General features: G+C 31.9%; 1 protein-coding gene across 2 annotated transcripts in view; it reads left to right on the plus strand.

The window, feature by feature from the left end:
- HIKESHI (heat shock protein nuclear import factor hikeshi) overlaps positions 1–21,747 on the plus strand; it is a 28,385-nt gene that overhangs the window by 6,525 nt on the left and 113 nt on the right. The window contains exons 2-4 of one of the 2 annotated variants that reach the window (XM_010973391.3): positions 9,683–9,806; positions 17,363–17,514; positions 20,746–20,864. In XM_010973391.3, coding sequence (XP_010971693.1) covers positions 9,683–9,806; positions 17,363–17,514; positions 20,746–20,864 — 395 coding nt within the window. The remainder of the gene's footprint in view (positions 1–9,682; positions 9,807–17,362; positions 17,515–20,745; positions 20,865–21,747) is intronic. The other variant, XM_010973390.3, reaches the window with a different exon arrangement.

Consider the following 21,747-nt stretch of genomic DNA (forward strand, 5'->3'; position numbering starts at 1 on the left):
TCTCATATTATTTGGAAGCAGTTTCTAAATGTAATCTGTAAATATACTAGTATGTGTCTAAAAGATAGTCTTTTTTTTAAATGTAAGTATAATGCTATTATAACACCTAAAAACAATTCCTTAATATTAAGTTGAACTGATTAAATAATCAGTGTTCAGATTCCCAATGGTCTCAGAAATTGCTCAGTAGTTTTGTGGTTATGTTTTAAAGATTTAAAATATTCTCAGTCAGCCTCTGTATAGAAAGGTCCCTACATTGCAATTAATTGGTTGATAGATAGGTCTTTCAAGTATCTTTTATAAAAATTGAAGATTTAATGTATTCTGTCCCTATTTCCAGTAAATTAGTTGGATTTAGAGGTTTGATAAGATTTCATTTGAATGCATTTTAAAAAATTTTTTGGCAAGATTATTATAGGCAATGGTATGTTCTTTGATCAGAAAGTATATTTCTCTTTTTGGGAAATTAGCAGCCATTTATACACAATGTTTAGATTTACTAGTTCAACATGATAGTATTCTAATTCTGTCATTTATTAGCTGTAAAGAGACACTTGCATATCTACTGTTTGGTTACCTAAGGATAGTGTATTATAGGGAAGGTAAGATAAATATGTAATTCTTTCTCTTAATATACCAGTGTTTAAAAAAATGAATTGATTCTCTCACTCTGAAAGTGGTAAGTTTTCTTTTTAAAGAATTGTGAAATCATGGATATGTTTGTGTGTGTGCGTATTTATTTATATTTGATGTGTTCTAACCGTTGATGTAGTGTATCGTCAGGATCTACTGGACCCAATTTTAATTTTTCAGTTTCTTTTTTAGGCAGATCTTGATATTTTATGACTTATATCCTTTCTTAAGAAATCTTCCAAAAACAGAAAATTAACTTTTTTTGTTATTAATGATTTTAATAGCTTTATTATGTTATAATTTACGTACAATAAACCACACATATTTAAGTGTACAGTTTGATAAATTGTGATATATGTATATACCTGTGAAATTATTACCATAATTGAGATAATGAATATAGCTATTACCTCTAAAAATTTTCTAGTGCACCTTTGGAATCCTCTCTCCTGTCTCCTCCTCTACCCTAGGCAGCTACTCATCTGCTTTGCATCAGTATAAAATAGTCTGCATTTTCTTGAGTTTAATATACAGCATATTTTTTTTGCCTGGGTTCTTACTCAGCATGATTACTTTCACAGTCATCCATGCTGTAATGTATCTTAGTAATTTGTTCCTATTTGTTGCTGGGTAGTTGTATATAGTATACCACAATTAGTGTATCCATTCACCTGTTGATGGACATTTGGATCATTTCCAGTTTTTGGCTCAAAGATAAAGCTGCTCTGAACATTTGTGTATAAGTCTGTACAGGCATATGGTTTTATTTCTGTTAAATAAATACCTACGAGTGGAAGAGCTGGATCATATGGTACTTCTGTGGTAAACTTTTTAAGAAACTGCCAAACTGTTTTGTAACATGGTTGTTCCATTTTACATTTCAACCTGCAGTGTAGAAAGTTCCAGTTTCTCCCTGCTCTCCAACACATGGTCAGCTTTAGGTGTTCTAGTTGATGTGTAGTGGTATCCCATTAAGTTTTAAATTTACATTTCCCTGATGACTAGTCATACTGAGCATTTTTTGAAGTATTTATTTGCTCTCTGTATATCTTGTTGAAGTGTGTGTTCACATCTTTTGGTGTTTTTTTTAATTGTTTTTTTTTATTACTGAGTTTTGAGAGTTCTATATACTTTTTTTGAGAGTTCTATGTATATTCTTGATACAAGTTATTTATAAGATACGTGATTTAAAATTTTTTTTTTCTAGTTTTTGGGTTGTCTTTTCTCTTTATAGTGTCTTTTACAGAGTATTAGTTTTTAATATTGATGAAGTCAGTTTTTTCAATTCGTTCTTTCTGGATTGTGCTTTTTGTGTTGTGTCTAAGAAATCTTTGCCTGATGCATGGTTATAAAAGTTTTCTCCTAGAAGTTTTTGAGATTTTTACATTAATATCTGGGGTCCAATTTGAATAAATTTTTGTATTTAGTGCAAGATAGGGATTGAAGTTCAATTTTTTTTCTCGCAAGTGGATATCAAAATGTACCAACACCATTTGTTAAAAAGATGAAGTAATGACACATTTTTCTGCATCCATTAGCAGACATGTTCACTTGAAAGCTCTTAAATTACTCCATTTTAAAGTAAAATATAAACATGCATAAATGTTTATATGGATACATATATGAATATGTATTGATTTAAAAAGGAAAGAGAAATAGATACTATTACAGTTTTTAAAACAAATCACTAGTTAGAAAACATGCTAGAAGATTAGATGGATCCTGGTAAATATTAATGGTAATAAGTAATACAGGCAGAGGAGCAGCTAACTTGGAGCAAGAGAGAGGCAGTATTTTTGATTTGAGTTTGAAGAGCCTTTGGAATGTGATAGCAGTGCCTTGAATATAAAAGGGTAGGTTTTGTTTGTATAGCAATAGGCTAGTAGCCTGCTAACTGTTAACCTTTGTCTCATTGGAAAGTGCAGGCTTATTTTGTACCCAGACTTGTGTATTGATTGAGGTTAACATTGGCTACCATCTAGTACACCAGGACCCATTGTTTGTTTTGGAGACATACTAATTAAATTGTCAAGTTAGTTTTCCTCACCTTAGCCTCTCTTCTCTTTGCTCTAGTTTTGCCAACATTTTGAGTTGGGAAAGGGGTGGAACATCTCTTTCTCTTTTATGATCATCACTATATTCCCTGTAGGAGATGCCTTGGGAATAGTGAAAAGTACTTCTGTCATTTTTGCATTGCCTTTGGTTATCTGTTCCCTTTTCTCTTGTGACACCCAAAAGGTTAGGGGTGGTGTATGTATGCCCATACATTCTGGGATCATAAAAATCCAGATGTTTCCTTTTTATGTTATCTCATCCATTCTGGAGAAAATCCAGCAGTCAAAAATGAGTTAATACAATTGCTTTAACCAAAACTTTAACAATAACAATTACTTAATAACATGTTTTCTGTATGAAGATAAAATAGTGTAAAACTCAATTCCAGAGTAATACTTAATCCATCACAGGAAAGTAGATTTATTTCCATTATGGTAAGACTAGTTCTTTTATTCTCTTACCTTAAAAAAAAATTATTTCTCATCATTTCCATTATCACATGGCTTTTGATAGTTTTATCTGTGAAAATAAAATGAAATCTCAGGACAATATTTGTAATGAGTAAAAGGACAATGCTTTATTAATGAAAAAGCAGTTTAAAATATTTAAACAGATATTTCTATAAATATTTAATTTATAAAAAAGATTAGACTTTATTCATATTAGGGAATTGTGTGTTATTAAAATATAAGATTGAGTGGACTTGTAATGGATTTATATTTTTGAACCTTTGAGATGCCCTTTATAAGTTTTATTATATTGAGCAAACCTAGCTAACTAGCACATCAGGGTGGAAGGGAGACTTGTTGAAGTAACTTTAGGCAATTGTGGTTGAATTGAGAATTTATTGAGTAAGAAGTGTAGCAGAATTTTATGGGAGTAGGGAGGGTAGAAGGTTAGTTCAAATGGAGCAAATTTCTTGTTAAACTTTGGCAGTGTTTGCAGTTCTTTGCTGGATGATGAATAGATTTCTTAATTTTGCACAGAAAGGTTTTGGTTAGAGAAGGCGAAGAGCGCTCCGTTAGGAGAATTGCAGTTGGTAGGGGATCTTAAAACCAGTTAACTGTGAGTTTTTTTTTTTTTTTTAGTTCCCCTCCCCTTTTTATATTGAAGTATTGTTGATTTACAATGTTGTGTTAGTTTCTGGTGTGCAGCATAGTGATTCAGTTTTATGTGTGTGTGTGTGTATGTTTATATATATATACAAACACATATATACACACACACACACATTCTTTTCCATATTCTTTTTCATTACAGGTTACTACAAGCCATTGAATGAAGTTCTCTGTGCTGTAACAGTAGGACCTTGTTGTTTATCTGTTTTGTATGTAGTAGTTCATATCAGCCAATCCCAGACTTCCAATTTATCACTCCTTTCCCCTCCCTCCGGTAACCATAAGTTTGTTTTCTATGTCTGAATCTTTCTCTTTTGTAAATAAGTTCATTTACATTATTTTTTTAGATTCCATGCATAAGTGACATATGATATTTGTCTTTCTCTGACCGACTTATTACACTTGATATGATTATCTCTAAGTCTGTCAGTGTTGTTGCCAGTGACGTTTCATTTCTCTTTATCGTTGAATAGTATTCCTATATATAGTATGTGTATGTATACATATATACACATACACACACAGCACATTTTCTTTATCCATTCATCTGTTGATGGACATTTAGATTGCTTCCATGTCTTGGCTGTTGTAAAAAATGCTGCTATGAACATTGGGGTGCATGTACTGTGAGTTTTATTTTGATTGAGTGAAGATTCTTTGTAACTCTTGGGTTCTGAAAAGGAGATGACTACATTTTTAGGCTGATGCTGAAACAATCTGGGGTGATGGTTAAGAATTAGGATAGGGCTAAACTTGAAAATGTAGAGGAAGGGTTTGATGTTAAGAAATAAGACAAAACTTCCCTTCGTCCTGTCTTCCTCCTTCCATGGAATCTAGAAATCCTAAAAAAAGAAAATAAATAAAAAGCACAAGCTTAGGAGATACAATTTGATGGTTAGAGAATTAGGGACATTTAAAGGAGTCTTGCAGTTTTTATCTTTAGATGCTGTGCTTGGTGTTCATACTGTAGAAGAGACATTTAATAAAAAACTTAATAAAAATTATGAAGTACTGGGAGTATTATATAAAGAGATTCTTTGCTTTATAGGAATTGTATGCAAACTCAAATTAGCACATAAAAGGGGATATTAATAAAATTAAAATTTGTATGAAACTTACAAAATTTGTATGAAACTGTAGCTATAGGCACTATAGGTCTTTTGCTCTATCATGATCTTTAAGTTGTCTGGTTACATTATGAAAGCCTGGGAAATATACTAGAAATTACTTTAGACATTTCCATTAAACAAATTACAAAAGAAAAAAGTATTCGCTTATGTAAAGACTGTTGTTTATCTCATTCCTCAAGTAATTATTGACCATCTACTTCCTTCATAGCACATATATTTCAAATTGATGACTGCTTTCAGTTAGGGTCTCTGGATGTGTGTGTGAATATTAAAATCATTCCAAGACAGTATTCAAAGGAAACAGATTAGGGAGATGAGAGAATTGAAAATGGCTCTATGGAAGATGAGACTGCAGTATGAACTTGAAGTATGAATAGGTTCGGATGGGATAGAAGTGGGAGGTTGGGAATTGCATCTGGAAATCAGAAGAGTCATGAAAGTGGTAATGTACACTGCACCTTCAAGTGACAGTGAGGAGACTTGTAAGGGTAGCATGATAGACTTCTGTTTGGGAAGTATGGGAGTGGGGTAGGGTTTAAAGGTAAAGTAGACCTGTTGTGTGATGGTTATGCTACGTGAGGTTTACATTTTTTTTCTGGTAGGCAAGTGTTTGGGCAAGAGAAAATTTTTTAGAATGATGTTTTAGGAAAGCCGTTGTCTGGGATGGCTTGAAGAATCTTGTTGAGATTAGAGCCAGAGAAGCCAATTAGGAAGATTTTATAGTGTTTGAAGGATGGAGGAAATATCTGCTCATGCAATGCACTGTGCTAGGCTTTCACATATATTATCTATTTAATCTTTAACAACAACATTTAGAGTTAGGTATTATTAGCCCCTGGCTTTCAAGAGCTGGATGTTGGAGAAATTCAGTAATTTGCTCAGAGGATAAAGTCTGCTACCTTTCAGGCAGTATGTATAGATCTGCCTCTTTCAAACAGTTGTTTATTACATGGCAATGCTAAAATTTATTTGATTAATCCCTATTGATGGAAATTTAGATTATTTCCATTTTTTATTATTTTACTAGCTATGCTACAATAAACATTTGCATACACTTCTTTGTACATACTTTACTTTCTAGCACTGTATTTCTGTAGAAGAAACACCTAGGAGTGGAACTGAATTCCTGGATTAAAATGGCCTTTAAACAAATGATATGGGAGGCCTGGAGAAAGGTACTGAATGTGGATAATGGATCCTGATTGTCATGGCAGTTTTTAGAGAGTCATAATAAAGGTACAGTGTACTTGGTACCACATAAAAAACTAATAGAGCATATCCTTGCCAAGTATGATAACAGAGTAAGCCATGGAAAATTAGAATAGAAAGCCCAAAAAAGAATTTAATCCAGTTCTTAAATTTACTGTTGAGACTCTTGAGATCTAAAAAGTTTTGGAAAGCTTCTAAAACTGAGCAGGGATTAGGATCTAGATACCCAGAGTTTCAGTTCACTATTCTAAATGTAATAAGTCTTTTCACCTCCCAAAGTAAATTTAAGAAGAAAACTACATTCAAATTCCTTTCCATTGTTTTATATGTATATATAGCTCATATGTTTGTAATTCTATTTTCTGCCACTTTTACTTAATATTATTCTATAATGAATGATGAAATTTTGATGTGTTCAAAAAGTATTCAATGTTTAGTTTTCTCTTCTTTTTTTCCCCTCTTCTCTCCAGCTAATCGAGAAGAAACAGACATGTTCTGATCTTAAGATGGGCTGGAGTGGGAATAGAAAATGAGATTTTGTTTATTTAAAAGGAAAAGATGGTATCAATTTAAAGATTCTCAGAAATACTGATGTAAAGTATATGATCCTTTTTTCCTACTTGTTTTAAGGGTAGTACAGTATTCTGTTAATAGATTATAGTTTACCTATTTCTTGTTGGACATTTTGGCTTTTTTTTCCTTAAAATTTCTGAACATACTTTAAATTTCCAGTTGTTTGTTGATGGTATATAGAAGTACATTTTGTTTTGATCAGTTTTAGGTTTATGATGAAATTGAGAGAGAGGTACAGAGATTTCCCATACACCCCTTCTCTGATGCATGCAGTGTCTCCCTCATCATCAACATCATCTACCAGACTGGTACATTTTCTGCCAAGGATGAACCTACATTGATACATCATAATCACCCAAAGTCCATAGTTTACTTTGGAGTTCATTCTTGGTATTATAAATCCTGTAGGTTTGGACAAATGTGTAAAAACATACATCCATAATTAAAATATCATACAGAATATTTTTACTGTTCTAAAAATCCTCTGTTCTCTGCCTATGGCCTCCCCCACCCACAGCAACCACTGACTTTTTAATTGTCTCTCTAGTTTTGTCTGTTCCAGAATGTCATATAGTTGGTATGATACAGTATGAAGTCTTTTCAGATTGGCTTTTTTCACTTAGAAATAGGCATTTAAGGTTCTTCCATGTCTTTTCATGGCTTGTTAGCTCATTTCTTTTTAATGCTGAATAAGATTTCATTGTCCGGATGTACCGTAGCTTACTTATCCATTCACCTACTGAAGGATGTCTTGATTGCTTTCAAATTTGGGCAGTTATTAATAAAGCTACTGTAAATATCCATGGTTTTTGTGTGTATAGAAGTTTTTAACTCCTTTGCATACCACAGATCATGATTGTTGGATATTATAGTAAGAGTATCTTTAGTTTTTTAAGAAACTGACAAACTGTCTTCCAAAGTGGCTGTACCATTTTACATTCCCACCAGTTATGTATGAGAGTTCTTATTGCTCCACATACTTGCCAGCATTTGTTGTTGTCACACAATTGATTTTTGTCTGTAGACTTTGTATCCTGAAGGATGAAGGAAAGGGTAACATTGACTACCTTGCTCAGCTCCCTTATTAATACTTTTAGTTGCATCCTAGAATTCTCTATACAGATGATCATAGTGTCTATGAAGAAGACTTTTATTTTTTCCAATTTTTATGCCTCTTATTGCTTTTTATTCTTATTGCATTGCCCACACCTTTGAGCACTTTGTTGAATAGAAGTAGTAAGGGTGCGGTGAGGCAATAAAAAGAAATAAAAGACATAACAATTATTCTCTTTTCCTCTGTTTTATAAATGTGTAATTGATAATGAATTGGCCCTTTCTTTTTTTTTATTTTTATTTTTTATTTCTTTTTTTCCCTTTCATCAATATTAAATATCCTGTATCTCTAGTAATGCTCCTGTATTGAAGTCTACTTTGTTTAAAATGTGTATAGCTTCTCCAGCTTTCTTATGATTAATGTTAACATGCTATATTTTTTCTGTATTTTTACCTTTGACATAAATCTGTGTATCTCTTGTAAACAGTATATAATTAGGTGCTGCCTTTTTTTTTTTTAACCTCTTCTTACTATCTCTGCCTTTTAAATGAGGTTCTTAGAGCATTAATACTTATGGTCAGGTTTAAATTTTTATCTTGCTGGGGTTTTTTTTTTTCCTCTTTTTTAATTTTTTCAGCCTTCTTTTGGATTGAATATTTTTAAATCCATATTTCTCTATTGATTTTTTACTTTTACCTTTGCATTTTTTTTAAAGTGGTTCTTCTAGGAATTTGATATGCATTGTTAAGTTTTCACAGTATGCCATGAATTAATATTAACAAAATAAACATCTGTATTTGACAACTATGAACCTGGATTTGGTCATTTTTATAGGGCCTTCTCTTCACTTTTCCTTGTCATGTCAGCCCCCTTAGTGGAATTCTGAATATGATGACAAAAACTTCAGGGCAAAAATCACATTTTGTTGACATATTTTGAATTAAAGATAATTATCTTCATTCCCATCATCTTCATACAGAAGTTCAGTATTGCAACTCTCGGTAGTATGTGAAAGAGTCAGATATGGATAATAGGAAGCCAAAAGGTCTATTATAAATACTCTACATATTTTCCCCAAAGTTCAGAATTATTACATCCTTCAGAGTTGAATAGCAGAAGCAAAAGGATTATTTGCTCACTTTTGCTTTGACTTAATCTGGTCTAGGGAAGCATTTCAGGGTCAGGTCCAGGTTGTACTGGCAACTTTCTCAATGGACTACATCTTTAATTTTCTTAAGGAAGGCTTTGTGGAGATAGGCTGCTTTTTGATGTGTGTCCATCTCATTAATGTAAAAGGTACCCATAATTAGAATTCATTTTCTACATGCATTTAAGTATTTCTTTCTAGTTCTATTATATTAGTATTATCATATCTCACAGTAGTTTTTGAATTTTTTTCACAGTATTTTGGGGAAGTTTTTCTTAAGATGTTTACCTAAGTTCTGAAGTTGGTATCTATCCTTGGTAACACTATACTGTTAAGATGCATAAGAAAACCTCAGCATTCAAATAGTAGGTCAAATGAGTGCTGGTGTTCATTTATAATAACTTGTAATATGTGAATAATAAGATGCCATGTAATGTTAACTTTAAGAAGTTTTGGTTCATGATATATAAATAACATGAGTACAATATCTTTTAAATTAAGGTTTAAAAAATTTTTTTATACCTTCCCCCCACCAAGTTTTAAATTTTGATTCTGAACTTGGAAGGTGGCAGCAATTTCTCTTACCAAAAATGTGTTACTGAAAGAATCTATATTATGCATACTTATGCATGTTTATTGCATATGTCTGTCAAAGGTAAATACTTGTAGAATTCTTATACTATTTGAAGAGTTTGTTTAAGCCACATCCACATATTCTTTCATACACACAAAATTCAACTTAAAACCTTCCTTTTCTCTGTAGGTTAACTATTTTAAAGTGTTTCAAGAGACAATGAGGAAATGGCTCAATGCCTCAGTCAGGGAGAATTCCAGTGACATCTGCAGTGGAGAATGGGAAACAGAAGAGGCCAAGATTGGAAGAGCAGGTGGGGGAGTAGGACATTAGGTCAGATATAATAAAAAACACTTATGTGGAACTTAACAAATATTTTTATTGTGTGTATAGCACTTTAATATGTGATTGTACTTAATAGAAGAATAAGAAATAGGTGATTGAATTACCTGTCATATAGAGAAGAGGGATTATATATTTATGTGAATAAAATAGAGTAATGAATGTGTTAGAGCTTTGTAGAATAGAATACTCTTGTTATGAAAAAAGCTAATATTTTGTGTTTCAGGCACCTGAACTAGGCACCTTATGGTGGGGTTTTACTTTTTTTTTTTTTTTTTTTTTTTTTGCCAAAGCCCCACTGTGAAGTAGAGTTAGTTTGGAGTGAAGTTCTAAAACATAGCAGTTCTGATACTTAAAAAAAAATTTTTGCATTAGGGATTTAAAACAATTTTGTTTTGAAATAATTTTAAAATTAGGGGAAAATTACAAGGATAGTATAAAGTTTTTTTACATTCTCCCATATTCATTCATTTTGTTACATTTATCATTCTCCAGATTTTTTTTCCTGAAACTTTTGAGAATAAGTTGTAGATCTCATACTCCTTTACTCCTAAATACATCAGCATATTTCCTAGAACAAGGGTATTCTTTTATTATCACAGTATGATGATCAAATTCAGCAAATTTAATGTTAATACCACACTCTTGTCTAATAAACATTCTACATTAAAGTTTACCAGTTTTCCCAATAATACCTTTTATAGCAGCTCCCCCCCATCTAGGATATAGTCAGCGTTGAGCATTGCATTTAATTGTCAAACCTTTTAGTCTTTAATCTAACACAGTTGCTCAGCCTTTGTCTTTCATGACGACGACATTAAAAATATCCATGAAGAAAGGCTTAGCACCAAAGAGGAATTTTTAAGGAATGTTAAATTTAGAGTTTGTTATAAATCATCATTTGACTTGCTTTTTTATAATTCTGCTCTTTTCTTTTTGGGCTTGCTGCCATATTTTAATGTCATCGCTTGGCTTCTATGCATGACATATATGGTCTCTCATTTTATCTAGCACAGTTGCCAGGGAGAAACTTTTAAACTTACTCTAGTTTTTATTTTAAAATTGTATTGAACTTGCCAGGGAGTTTAAAAAAGACAAAAAAAAAAAAAAAAAAGTCCAAGATGCTACTGTTAGTCTATTCACATGAAGTGGAATGAAAGCCAGAATGGGAACCTTTTACTTCTTGACATTTCTTGACTTGCTTTCTTGAATAGCTTATTGTGAAGTAAGTAATGAATAAAAATCAGTTAATAGTTCATATCATAGAATTTGGTATAAACATAGAGGATAATGAATGGGAATGCACAGTAACTTTGGAGCTTACTAGACCTGAATCCCAGTGATACTCATTACTAGCTGGAGAGTCTTGACCAAGTTACTTAACGTTAGAGGAGAATTCAGGTAAAATGAGGATAATAATACCTACAGTGTATATGTTTTTGCCAGTGTTAGAACAAATACAGAATGCATAATAGCGCCTGGCACATAGTTTGTGTTCAAGAAATGGTTATTATATTTTTATAAAATCATAGACAGTTCTATGAGGGATCTTGAAAATTACCCAGGTAATGAAACCTGTTCAGAAAAATTAAGTAATTGTTATTGCCTTGTTAAGAGTATAAGCTCCTTAGAGTAGGGATTGTTTATATCTTTTACCTTATGTTCTTTAGAGGGTTTTGAGCATAGTGATAGACTTTAGATACTTGGTAAATATTGCTTGTTTAAATACATTTCAGACATCTAAATTCTAGACATATTATGATGTCAGATAAGTTATCATTTTTATCTGGTTTAAAATATTTATTGTTGATAAACCTTTGAAAATCACATAGCTCTTAGAATATGCATTAGTGAAAAATGTAATTTTAGGCTTGTCAGGCTATCAATAGAAATGAAGCAGAGGTTCTAGGAATGTATGTATAATTTGTAAATATTTATATTCAATACTAAAAAGATTTTAAGCAAGCATAATTAAGCTGTTTTTAATGTAGCTTTTTAGCATATGTCGTATTCAAATGTCATTTCATAATGAATTGCTTATTTTTGGCGTTACGGTTTTCTTTAGTCTCATCTCTTTGCTGCTATGCACACCTAAATTATCTTAACCAGTGAACTCATGTTTAGTTCTTTAGTTTCTTTTTTAGGGCACTTAAAACTCTTAAAAAGATTGATATTTCATGGATTTTATTCCTTCATAGAGGTCTTCCAAAGAACAGGGAAAACAGTTACATATTTTTTAGACTCATTCTATCTTGCAGTTACCCTATGGTTCCACTGGACCATTTTATAAATCTAAAATGCATTTGGGGATATTAGTGATCTTATTTTGTCTATATCTTGAAACATTCTGCTATTTCATCTGAGGAATTATTTCATCATTACTCATTAATTACTCTCAACCATGGGGGAAAAAGGCTGAAATAATAAGAAAAGGGAAGAATGATGGAATTACTTAAAGCAGAGGTTGGCAAACATTTTTGTAAAGCATAAGATAGTAAACATTCTAGGCTTTAAGTACTACATATGGTCTCTGTGACGTATTCTTTAAACAACACTTTGAAAATGGAAAAACTATTCTTAGCTCCCACGTCATACAAAAATAGGTTATGGGTCAGATTTAACCTGTGCAACTTAGTTTGCATTATCCTACAATTTTTATACTCCATCGTCCAAAGGATTATGTCATCTTTTGAAAACTATAAAAGAAGACTGGAGACATCATCTTCATTGTCTGCTTTTTACTTTTATTGGACAGAATTGGGAATTAATAATTTTTCAAATTTTGTTTATAATAGCAAAGAGAAGAAAATTGTCAGAAAAACAAATCTCACAATTATTGTGTGAATAAGAAAATGAATACAAAGAGACAAATAGCATTCTAGATTCTCGTGATGATAGTGAAGTTGATCACGTAAGCAAGATCTCAAGACTGAATCTTCAGATGATGATCTGTTAGGTGAATTTTCTCAAACAAAAACATTGATGATTGAGCAGTATATTTTTAAGGACCAAAAGAAATTTGATATTCTTACCCGTTTAGTCATTCAGCAAGGGGGAATTAATCACGTAGCATTTTATGACAAAATCTTGGACATGAAGTAAAAAGATGTGTGGGTATTCTTTCAACTCTTAGGTTTGTGCTCCAAAGATGATATAGTTTGTAAGTGGACATTACATTGCTGAAAATGGGTGTATATATAAAGGCAATAAGAAAGCAATAGGTGTAGAAATGAAAAAAATTAGATTGCTTATTCTAAATAAGGTTTATAAATCTAAAAATGACAATGTTTTGCAAGTTATGGGTCAAGGAGGATGGCCATTCTTTCTTCAACAAGTTATGAGCCATTAAAATTTTCAAAACTTCAAGTTTTCAGTTGTTGCATTTTGGCAATGCAGTTGCCAGAAGGACCAGAAGTAATGATAAGCTAGAACCAATTACAGCTGTGTTTGAAATCAAGAGTCAGATTTATAAAATGGATAGGTTCCACATTTATTTGTGACAGTGATGAACATTTGTATTCAGAGAATGTGGCCCATTTTGGCTATTTGTAACTTAAAAACCAAAAAAATATGGGCAGTCTGGAATGGATATTTAAGTTTGCTATAGTTTGATACTTATTAAAAATTCTAATAAAGTTTTTTTACTATCTCTTTTTCTGAACTTTTTTTGTGAAATGACTTAAAATGTGTATATTTCTAAGAGTCAATTTGACCCAGATAGTAAATGATGATGACTGCTTTTTCCTTGTATATTGATAGTAAAGCACTAGTTTCCTATAGGATTTGAAGGAAACTGTCTCAAATATGCTCAGAGAGCTAAAGGAAATCAGGAGAATAATGTATCAACAAGTAGAAAATATCAGTAGGAAGAATTTTTAAAGGAATTAAACATAAATCATGGAATGGTAAAGTACAGTAACTGAAATGAAAAATTGATTAGAGGGTTTCAGTAGCAGATTTGAGTAGGCACAAAAAAGAATCAGTCAATTAGAAAATAGGTAAATTGAAATATCTAATTTGAAGAGCGGAAAGTAAAAAGAATGAAAAATGATCAGAGCCTTGGAGACAGACCAGTGAGACACCATCAAGCATGCCAGCATATGCATAATGGGAGTCCCAGAAGAAGAAGAGAGAGAGAGAAGGGGTGGAAAGAATGTTTGAAGAAATACTGCCTTAAAACTCTAAATTTGATGGGAAACATTAATCTACAAACTTAAGTAGCTCAGCAAACCTCAAATAGGATAAACGTCATTCCAAGACATATGATAATTAAGCTGCCAAAGACAGAGCATCTTGAAAGTGGCAAGGGAAGCAACTTACCACATACAAGTATCCTTACTGGGATTATAGCTGATTTTTCATCAGAAACATTCAGTCCAGAGAAAGTAGGATGACATATTTAAAGTACTGAAAGAAAGAGATCAATCAAGAATTCTGTCTCCGTCAAAAAAGAGGGAGAAATGAAGATGGTCCCAGATAAACAAAAACTGAGAGAATCATGGGTGGAGGACTTACCTTATAAGAAATGCTAAGGGTAATCCTTCAGGCTCAAGTGAGAGGACATGAGATAGTAATATGAGTTCATGTCAAGTGAAAAAAAGGACGCAGGTAAAGGTAATTACATAGATAATTATAAAAGTCAGTATTAATATATATTTTGTAACCCCACTTTTTTTCCTTTCTGGTATAAGAGACAACTGCATAAAACAAAAACTGTAAAACTGTAAGTCTGTGCTCATGGGCACACTATGTATAAAGATGTAATTAGCAACGATAACAACTAAAGGAGAGAAGCAGTTATATAGGAGCGAAGATTTTATATATTGTTGAAATTAAATATGTATTAATCCAGACTAGGTAGTTATAAATTAAGATGTTAATTGTAATCCCCAGTGCAACCATTTAAAGAATATAGCAAAAATTATATATATAGTAAAAAAAAAGGGGGGGGGAATTAGTACACTGACAAGTGTCTATTTAACACAAAATTGAGATCTTCAACTAAAAGGCAGAGATTTGCAGAATGGATAAAAAATATGATTCAGCTATTGATTCAAAGATTTATAAATTGGTTGAAAGTAAAGGAAGAAAAAAAATATGCAAACAGAAACCAAAAGGGAGCTTGGAGGGACTGTAAGAGTAAATAGTCTTAAAACAAAAATTATTATGAGAGGTATATAAGGACATTGTATAATAAAAAGGGTCAATTTATCAAAAAGATGGAACAATTCCAAACTTGTGTGCACCTAACAGAGCCTCAGAACATGAGGCAGAAATTGACAGAATTGAAAGGAGAAATAATTTAGCAGTAATAGTTGGAAACTTCAATACCCTACTCGGTATGGATAGAACAGCTAGACAGATTATTATCAAGGTTATAGAAGATTTGAACAACACTGTAAATGAACTAGACCTAACATATAGAGCATTCTACTCAACAACAGCATGTATGTTCTTCTCAAGTGCCAATGGAACATTTTCTTGAATAGCCATATATTAGACCACAGAACAAGGCTTAGTATTTTTTTCCATATATTTTTATTACAGTTCGAGTGCACATACACATTATATTGCATGTAAATACATATATACAGTGTACTACACATTTTTTTAGTTTACATATATTTACTAATTATTGTTTCTACGAACAGATTGATTCTTAGCTTTTTAAACTTACATAGTTATCAAAGGAATAAAAGGCTTAGTATTTTTTTAAATTTTATTTTATTGAGTTATAGTTAGTTTACAATGTTGTCTCAATTTCCAGTGTAGAGCACAATTTTTCAATTATACATGAACATACATAAATTCATTGCCACATTCTTTTTCACCATGAGCTACCACAAGATCTTGTATATATTTCCCTGTGCTATACAGTATAATCTTGTTTATCTATTCTATATATACCTGTCAGTATCTACAAATTTTGAACTCCCAGTCTGTCCCTTCCCATCCCCCTCCCTCCTGGCAACCACAAGTTTGTATTCTGTGTCTATGAGTCTGTTTCTGTTTTGTATTTATGTTCATTTGTCTTTTTCTTTTCTTTCTTTTTTTTTTTTTTTAGATTCCACAAATGAGCGATCTTGTATGGTGTTTTTCTTTCTCCTTCTGGCTTGCTTCACTTAAAGTGACATTCTCCAGGGACATCCATGTTGCTGCAAATGGCATTATGTTGTCATTTTTATGGCTGTATAGTATTCTATTGTATAAATATACCACATCTTCTTTATCCAGTCATCTGTCAATGGACATTTAAGCTGTTTCCATATCTTGGCTATTGTAAATAGTGCTGCTATGAACATTGGGGTGCAGGTGTCTTTTTGAAGTAGGGTTCCTTCTGGATATATGCCCAGGAGCAGGATTATTTGGTCATATGGTAAGTCTATTCCTAGTCTTTTGAGGAATCTCCGTACTGTTTTCCACAGTGGCTGCACCAAACTGCATTCCCACCAGCAGTGTAGGAGGGTTCCCTTTTCTCCACAGAAATGCTTAGTATTTTTAAAAGACTGAAATCATGCTGTTCTCTGACTACATTGATAGAAATTAGAAATAACAAGTAAATCTGGAAAATTCACAAATATGTGGAAATAAAAACCAAATACTTTAAAAATACTGAAATGTGTATGTATTTTTAAAGCTCAGAAAAATGCAATTAAAAGTTTATATTCGTATGCTTGAAAATTTAGGAAGAGTTTTGATACTTGCAGTGAATGTTCTAGTTATTAGGAATGTGTGTTGTCCCAGATTTTTGTTCTTCAGTATTTCTTTAGACATTTTATAGTCATATAAAAACAGCAGATAAACTAGTGATCTGTTCATTGTATGATTTTTCTCCTTCATCAGACTAACTTTATTGATTATGTCTAATGTGGATTAATAAAATTGGCCTATATTTCCCATGTTAAATTGGTGCTTAGAGGCTCAGATGTATATTTTGATATATTTATGATGTATTATATATTTTACTTATAAATGATATAAAGGGGAAAATTATTTTATATTTTTCATGAATAAGCTGGAAATTTCTTTACTGCCTGTTTGATAACAGATCATTGAGTGTTGAGTGGGGTGATCCATAAGATTTAGTAAAATACACTGTGTAGTCATCAGTAATAAGGCAATTGACAGATCCACTTTAGTGAAATAATCAGAAAATATTAAAACTAATTCTAAAAATCTTTTAAAATATCCTTCCCTCAAACTTAGCATTGAGAATCTCTTATGTAATTCATGCTCATTTACTTATTTTTCTCTTATTCTCTTAATTTCCATTTCTAGCTGCAGTAATTTTCAGAAGTTTTAGAAAAGTGACAGCTATTTTTCTGGTGGGAAAATTTTAGTTTTCCTAATTCTTTGTTAATATGATAAAAGCTTGGTATCCTTTTACATTTATCTGAGAGGAGACAAACTTTCATGTAATGGAACATTTTAGTGCAAATAGATCAGAGGTTCTTTACATCTTTACAAAGGAATTTGTATGGATACAAGTTAAAATTGAAATATGTGGTGCATGTTAATTTCTTTCAGGAGAAGGAAGCCAACACCCTTTTGGAGCCATGAATATTGTCCGAACCCCATCTGTTGCTCAGATTGGAATTTCAGTGGAATTACTGGACAGTCTGGCTCAGCAGACTCCTGTAGGTAATGCTGCTGTATCCTCAGTTGACTCATTCACTCAGGTAATGCAATTCACATTTCATTATTTTCTAAAATAATTAAAAAATCACATTCTTTACTTCAGAAATTAGCCTGGTGGTAGAATTCATATAAAAATGAAGGTCAACATATATGACATAAATTATTGGCTTCCATGAATATTTTCATTTTGTCTCCCTTCTCTATCAGTATTTTAAAGTTTATAAATGCTTTGATGAGAGGTCTGTTCTTACAGTGATAAAATAGCTCAAAGTGATTTTTTAAATGAGTTTAAATATTAAAATTTCCCCTTTCACTCCCACAATTAGTATGCTGAGCTTATATTCTGCTCTTGTTCTGCTCCTCAGCAGCAGTCACTTTCAACTCCCTCCCGCCTTTTTTAACAATTTCTTTCTGTATTTACTTCCATGTGTCAGAAGAAGCTTGCTTAAACTTTTATTATCTGTTACAGGTGTTTTCCATTGACTTACTGATATGTACCGTAACAGCTCTCTTAATCTTCTGCTCACCAAAATACACAGATATCTTTTCTCCCCACCTTTCCAATATAAATTTTCATGAAATTAATGTTCAGAGTTTTCAGCATTATAATGTGGTAAATATTTTTCAAAAATGAGCCATGTGTAGTGCTGCCATTAAATTTCTTGTCCTGTATAACTTCATTTTTCCTGGTTAAAAAGTTCCTCATTTTTTTTCTTTGCATGGATTTCTGTGTTTTCATTTCTAATAATTTATGCCCAAACTCTGCCAAGTGTAAATTCCCGTTCAATATATTTAAATATAGCAATTTAAAATTTGGAAACATTCTGTTTTGGAACTTTCTCTTTTGTACTGTGGACTGATTATTCTCTGAGTCTGTTGCATAGCTGTTGTCAAAGTATTGTCTTCTTTTACCATAACTCCAGAAATTTCTTTTACTTTTCTTCTGTGTTAAATTCCTTTTTTTCTGGTTCCTTTATTTTTCCTTCTTGTTGATTTACTCTTTCATATGTCTTAAAATGGATATAAATGGTAATATATTGCACAGACTTCGATGGCTTCCTATTGTTCACTCAATATTAAAGATTTATCTGTGTTGATATGATACATGGAATAGATCGTTTGTTTTACCTGCCTTATACTATGTCATTGTATGAATGAGCTACAGTTTGTTTTTTCATATCCATATTGGTAGATGTTTATACATTCTCACTAATTTATCAGATCTTAAATTTTTGCCAAACTTGATAGGTGAAAGTAGACTATTGCTGTTGTTTTGGGGTTTTTTTGTTTGTTTGTTTGTTTGTTTTTGACTGCTGGTGAAGTTGAGCATCTTCTCTCATTTTTGGCTTGCATTTGTATTTTCTTTTATAGGACTTTTAAAATAATGAATTAATCAATTAATTAATTTGGGGGGAAGGTAATTAGGTATAGGACTATTTATATATATTTTGCCCAATTTTCTATTGTGTGATTTTTGGCACTTCTTAATTTTAGCTTTTTGGGAAAAGGCCTTTATATGTTCTGGATAATAATCCTTTGTTATATATGTTGTAAATTTCTTCTAGCATATTGCTTATCTTTCAATACTGTTTATGATGTCTTTTGCATACACACATATTTTTATGTAGACAAGTTTTATCAGCTTTTCCCTTTATGATTTGTAGGGTTTTTGTATTTGAGAAGTTCTTCCTTACCCTGCTATGTGAAGATGTTATGTTCTCTCATAGTTCTTAAGGATTTAACATTTTACTTTTTGAATTGTGTTTGTGTGTGGGATGGGAAGGGATCTAAATTCATTTTTTCCCCCTATCAAAACTTGTTGTTCTAGCCCCATTAATTAAATAGTTAGTCTGGTTTTTGTTGTTTTTTTTTTGAGTATTAGCATCTTTATATATCATGTGTCACATATGCTTAGGTTTGTTTCTGGGCTTTCTCTTTTATTCCAATTAGTTTGTTTACCTGTTCCTTTGCCAGTAAAAGTCTTCATATCTGGTAAGCCAAGTCTCCCCTCCTAGTCATCAAAATAGGCTTAGGGATTTTTCATAATAATTTTAGTATCAGCTTGTCAAGTGCCATGAAAAATCTTGTTGGAATTTAGTTGAAAATAACATTGAATTTATAGGTTTAATGTGCTGTTACCACATTAAGTCCTTCTGTCTGTAAACATGTATCTTTCCACTCAGCATGGTATATAGGTCCTTTCATTTGTTTTCTTTCCTGTCTCTCAAGACTGTCTTAAATATTTTCCACAGAAGTATTATCATCAGCTTGTGTTAGCATTTTCCCTAGGTATCTTACAGATATTGTTTCTATCATGAATTAGATCTTCTTAAGTAACATTTAAAATTTTTTGTTGCTTATGTAGAGGGTTGCTGTTTTTTTCTCCTGACACTGATCTTCTAGTTGGTGATCTTACTGAACTGTGATGTTGGTTCAAGTACCTTAACAGTAGTCTCTTAGATTAAGCTATCTTCATATTATTAAATAAACAAAAACCCTGATAAGGTATTTCTTCTCATGTAGAAAAGAGACAGCAAGAGCCTTAATGGCTAGTTTTCTGTTTCTGAGAAAGTGATGTTGGGAAGATTATTTTTGAGTGAATAAAAGATAGTATTATCTTTAGTAGTTCACTTCTTTTTGGTTTGGTACTTAAACCCATTTGATCCTCAAGAAGTATGAATCAGTTAACTTCTAGCTTCTACCGAGAAGACTTGGACGATGTTAGTAGATTTGCCCATTTAAGGGTCACTGAGAACAAACAGGCCAGGAAATAGCAGAAATGGACTAGTGCTACGTTTCTCTTCTTTATAATTGTTGGCAAACTACCAGTTGCTCTTTTATTAGACTTAAGCTTTTATCCTTCTGGCAAGAAAAAAACTCCTTAGAGATGGTTACTGTTTTATATAAGAAAACAGGTTGATTTGACGAGGGTGGTATTTGAAGAGAGGGGCATCTCCAGAGTAGGAGATAAAAGAAGGTACTTTAAAGGAAAAAATTTTTTTTTCCTTTTTTTCCAAAGTAAGTATGTTAAAACTTAAAAATACTTGATAATCATAGAAATTCTTTGAGATATAAAGAAAGTACTAATGGCAGATTGTTATAACTTTGTGTCATAATGTCATTTTATGACTTTTCTTAATGTTCAGCATTAGACTGTCTTAGAATTCTCCGTCCTTCAACTAGGTTAATGTGGCACCATTTTTAATTAAAAATTTAAGGTCTAAATGGAGTATTTAGTATAATCCATTAATCTATTCATTATTAACTTTTAGTTCACACAAAAGATGTTGGACAACTTCTACAATTTTGCTTCATCATTTGCTGTCTCTCAGGCCCAGATGACACCAAGTCCATCTGAAATGTTCATTCCGGCAAATGTGGTTCTGAAATGGTATGGGGCATTTTGTAGCTCTCATATTAAGGCTGTTAATAACCATGACACTTTTTTGCTTGTGAATGTATTTCTTCTGTGGCATTTAAACATATTCTTTTACTGTGCACATCATCATACATTAACATTTGCATGCCATTAGAAAGTATGTGCTTTAGAGTTCAGGTTAGGAATAGTTTCTATCCCAGGAAGTATTCTGTTTTATAGTAGCCATTTTGGATTTATAAAGACAGGAAAATACAGTTGCCTTTATTTCAGGAACCACAATTAAGGACTGTAAATATTTTTATGTTTCAAATTATAAATACTGTATGTGAGACTTGAAATAGCAATGAAAACCTTTTTCTTTTCATAAGTGTAGAAAATCTTGATTTAAAGTAAACATGTATAAAACATCAGAGTGGTTTATACTGCACTGTGTACGTGAATGGTTAATAAGTCTATTTCCCCAGCTTTTCTATGTTTCTGTTTTACAAATACTTCTTTTCACTTTTAGTATCCCAGTGGGGGGGGCGGGGATGCATAAGGAGAAGTGGTAGCATGTGTAGCATGGATGGTACTGGAATATATGAAGTTTGAGCTTTGTTATAACGTAGTAAAATTACTTTCATCTATGAAATGAGGGAGGAGGAGTTAGAATTTTTTTCTTAGGTCCCTTCTAGCTCTTAGATTTGCAGAAGATAAACAGTTAAAAAAATTACTATGCTTTGTGCTTTCATATACAACCTGTTAAATCACTGTGCTGGCTATCTTTTTATAAACTAATAAACTTCCAGATTAACTTTTTAGCTTTCTAGATTTTTAGTCTTAGCTTTTTAGAAATAACATGTAAAGTTGTTTACTTTTTGATGAGTCATTTGTCAGATTATGAAAGATTCTAATT

The sequence above is a fragment of the Camelus bactrianus genome, chromosome 10, assembly GCF_048773025.1.
Source record: "Camelus bactrianus isolate YW-2024 breed Bactrian camel chromosome 10, ASM4877302v1, whole genome shotgun sequence".
NCBI classification, from domain to species: Eukaryota; Metazoa; Chordata; class Mammalia; order Artiodactyla; family Camelidae; genus Camelus; species Camelus bactrianus.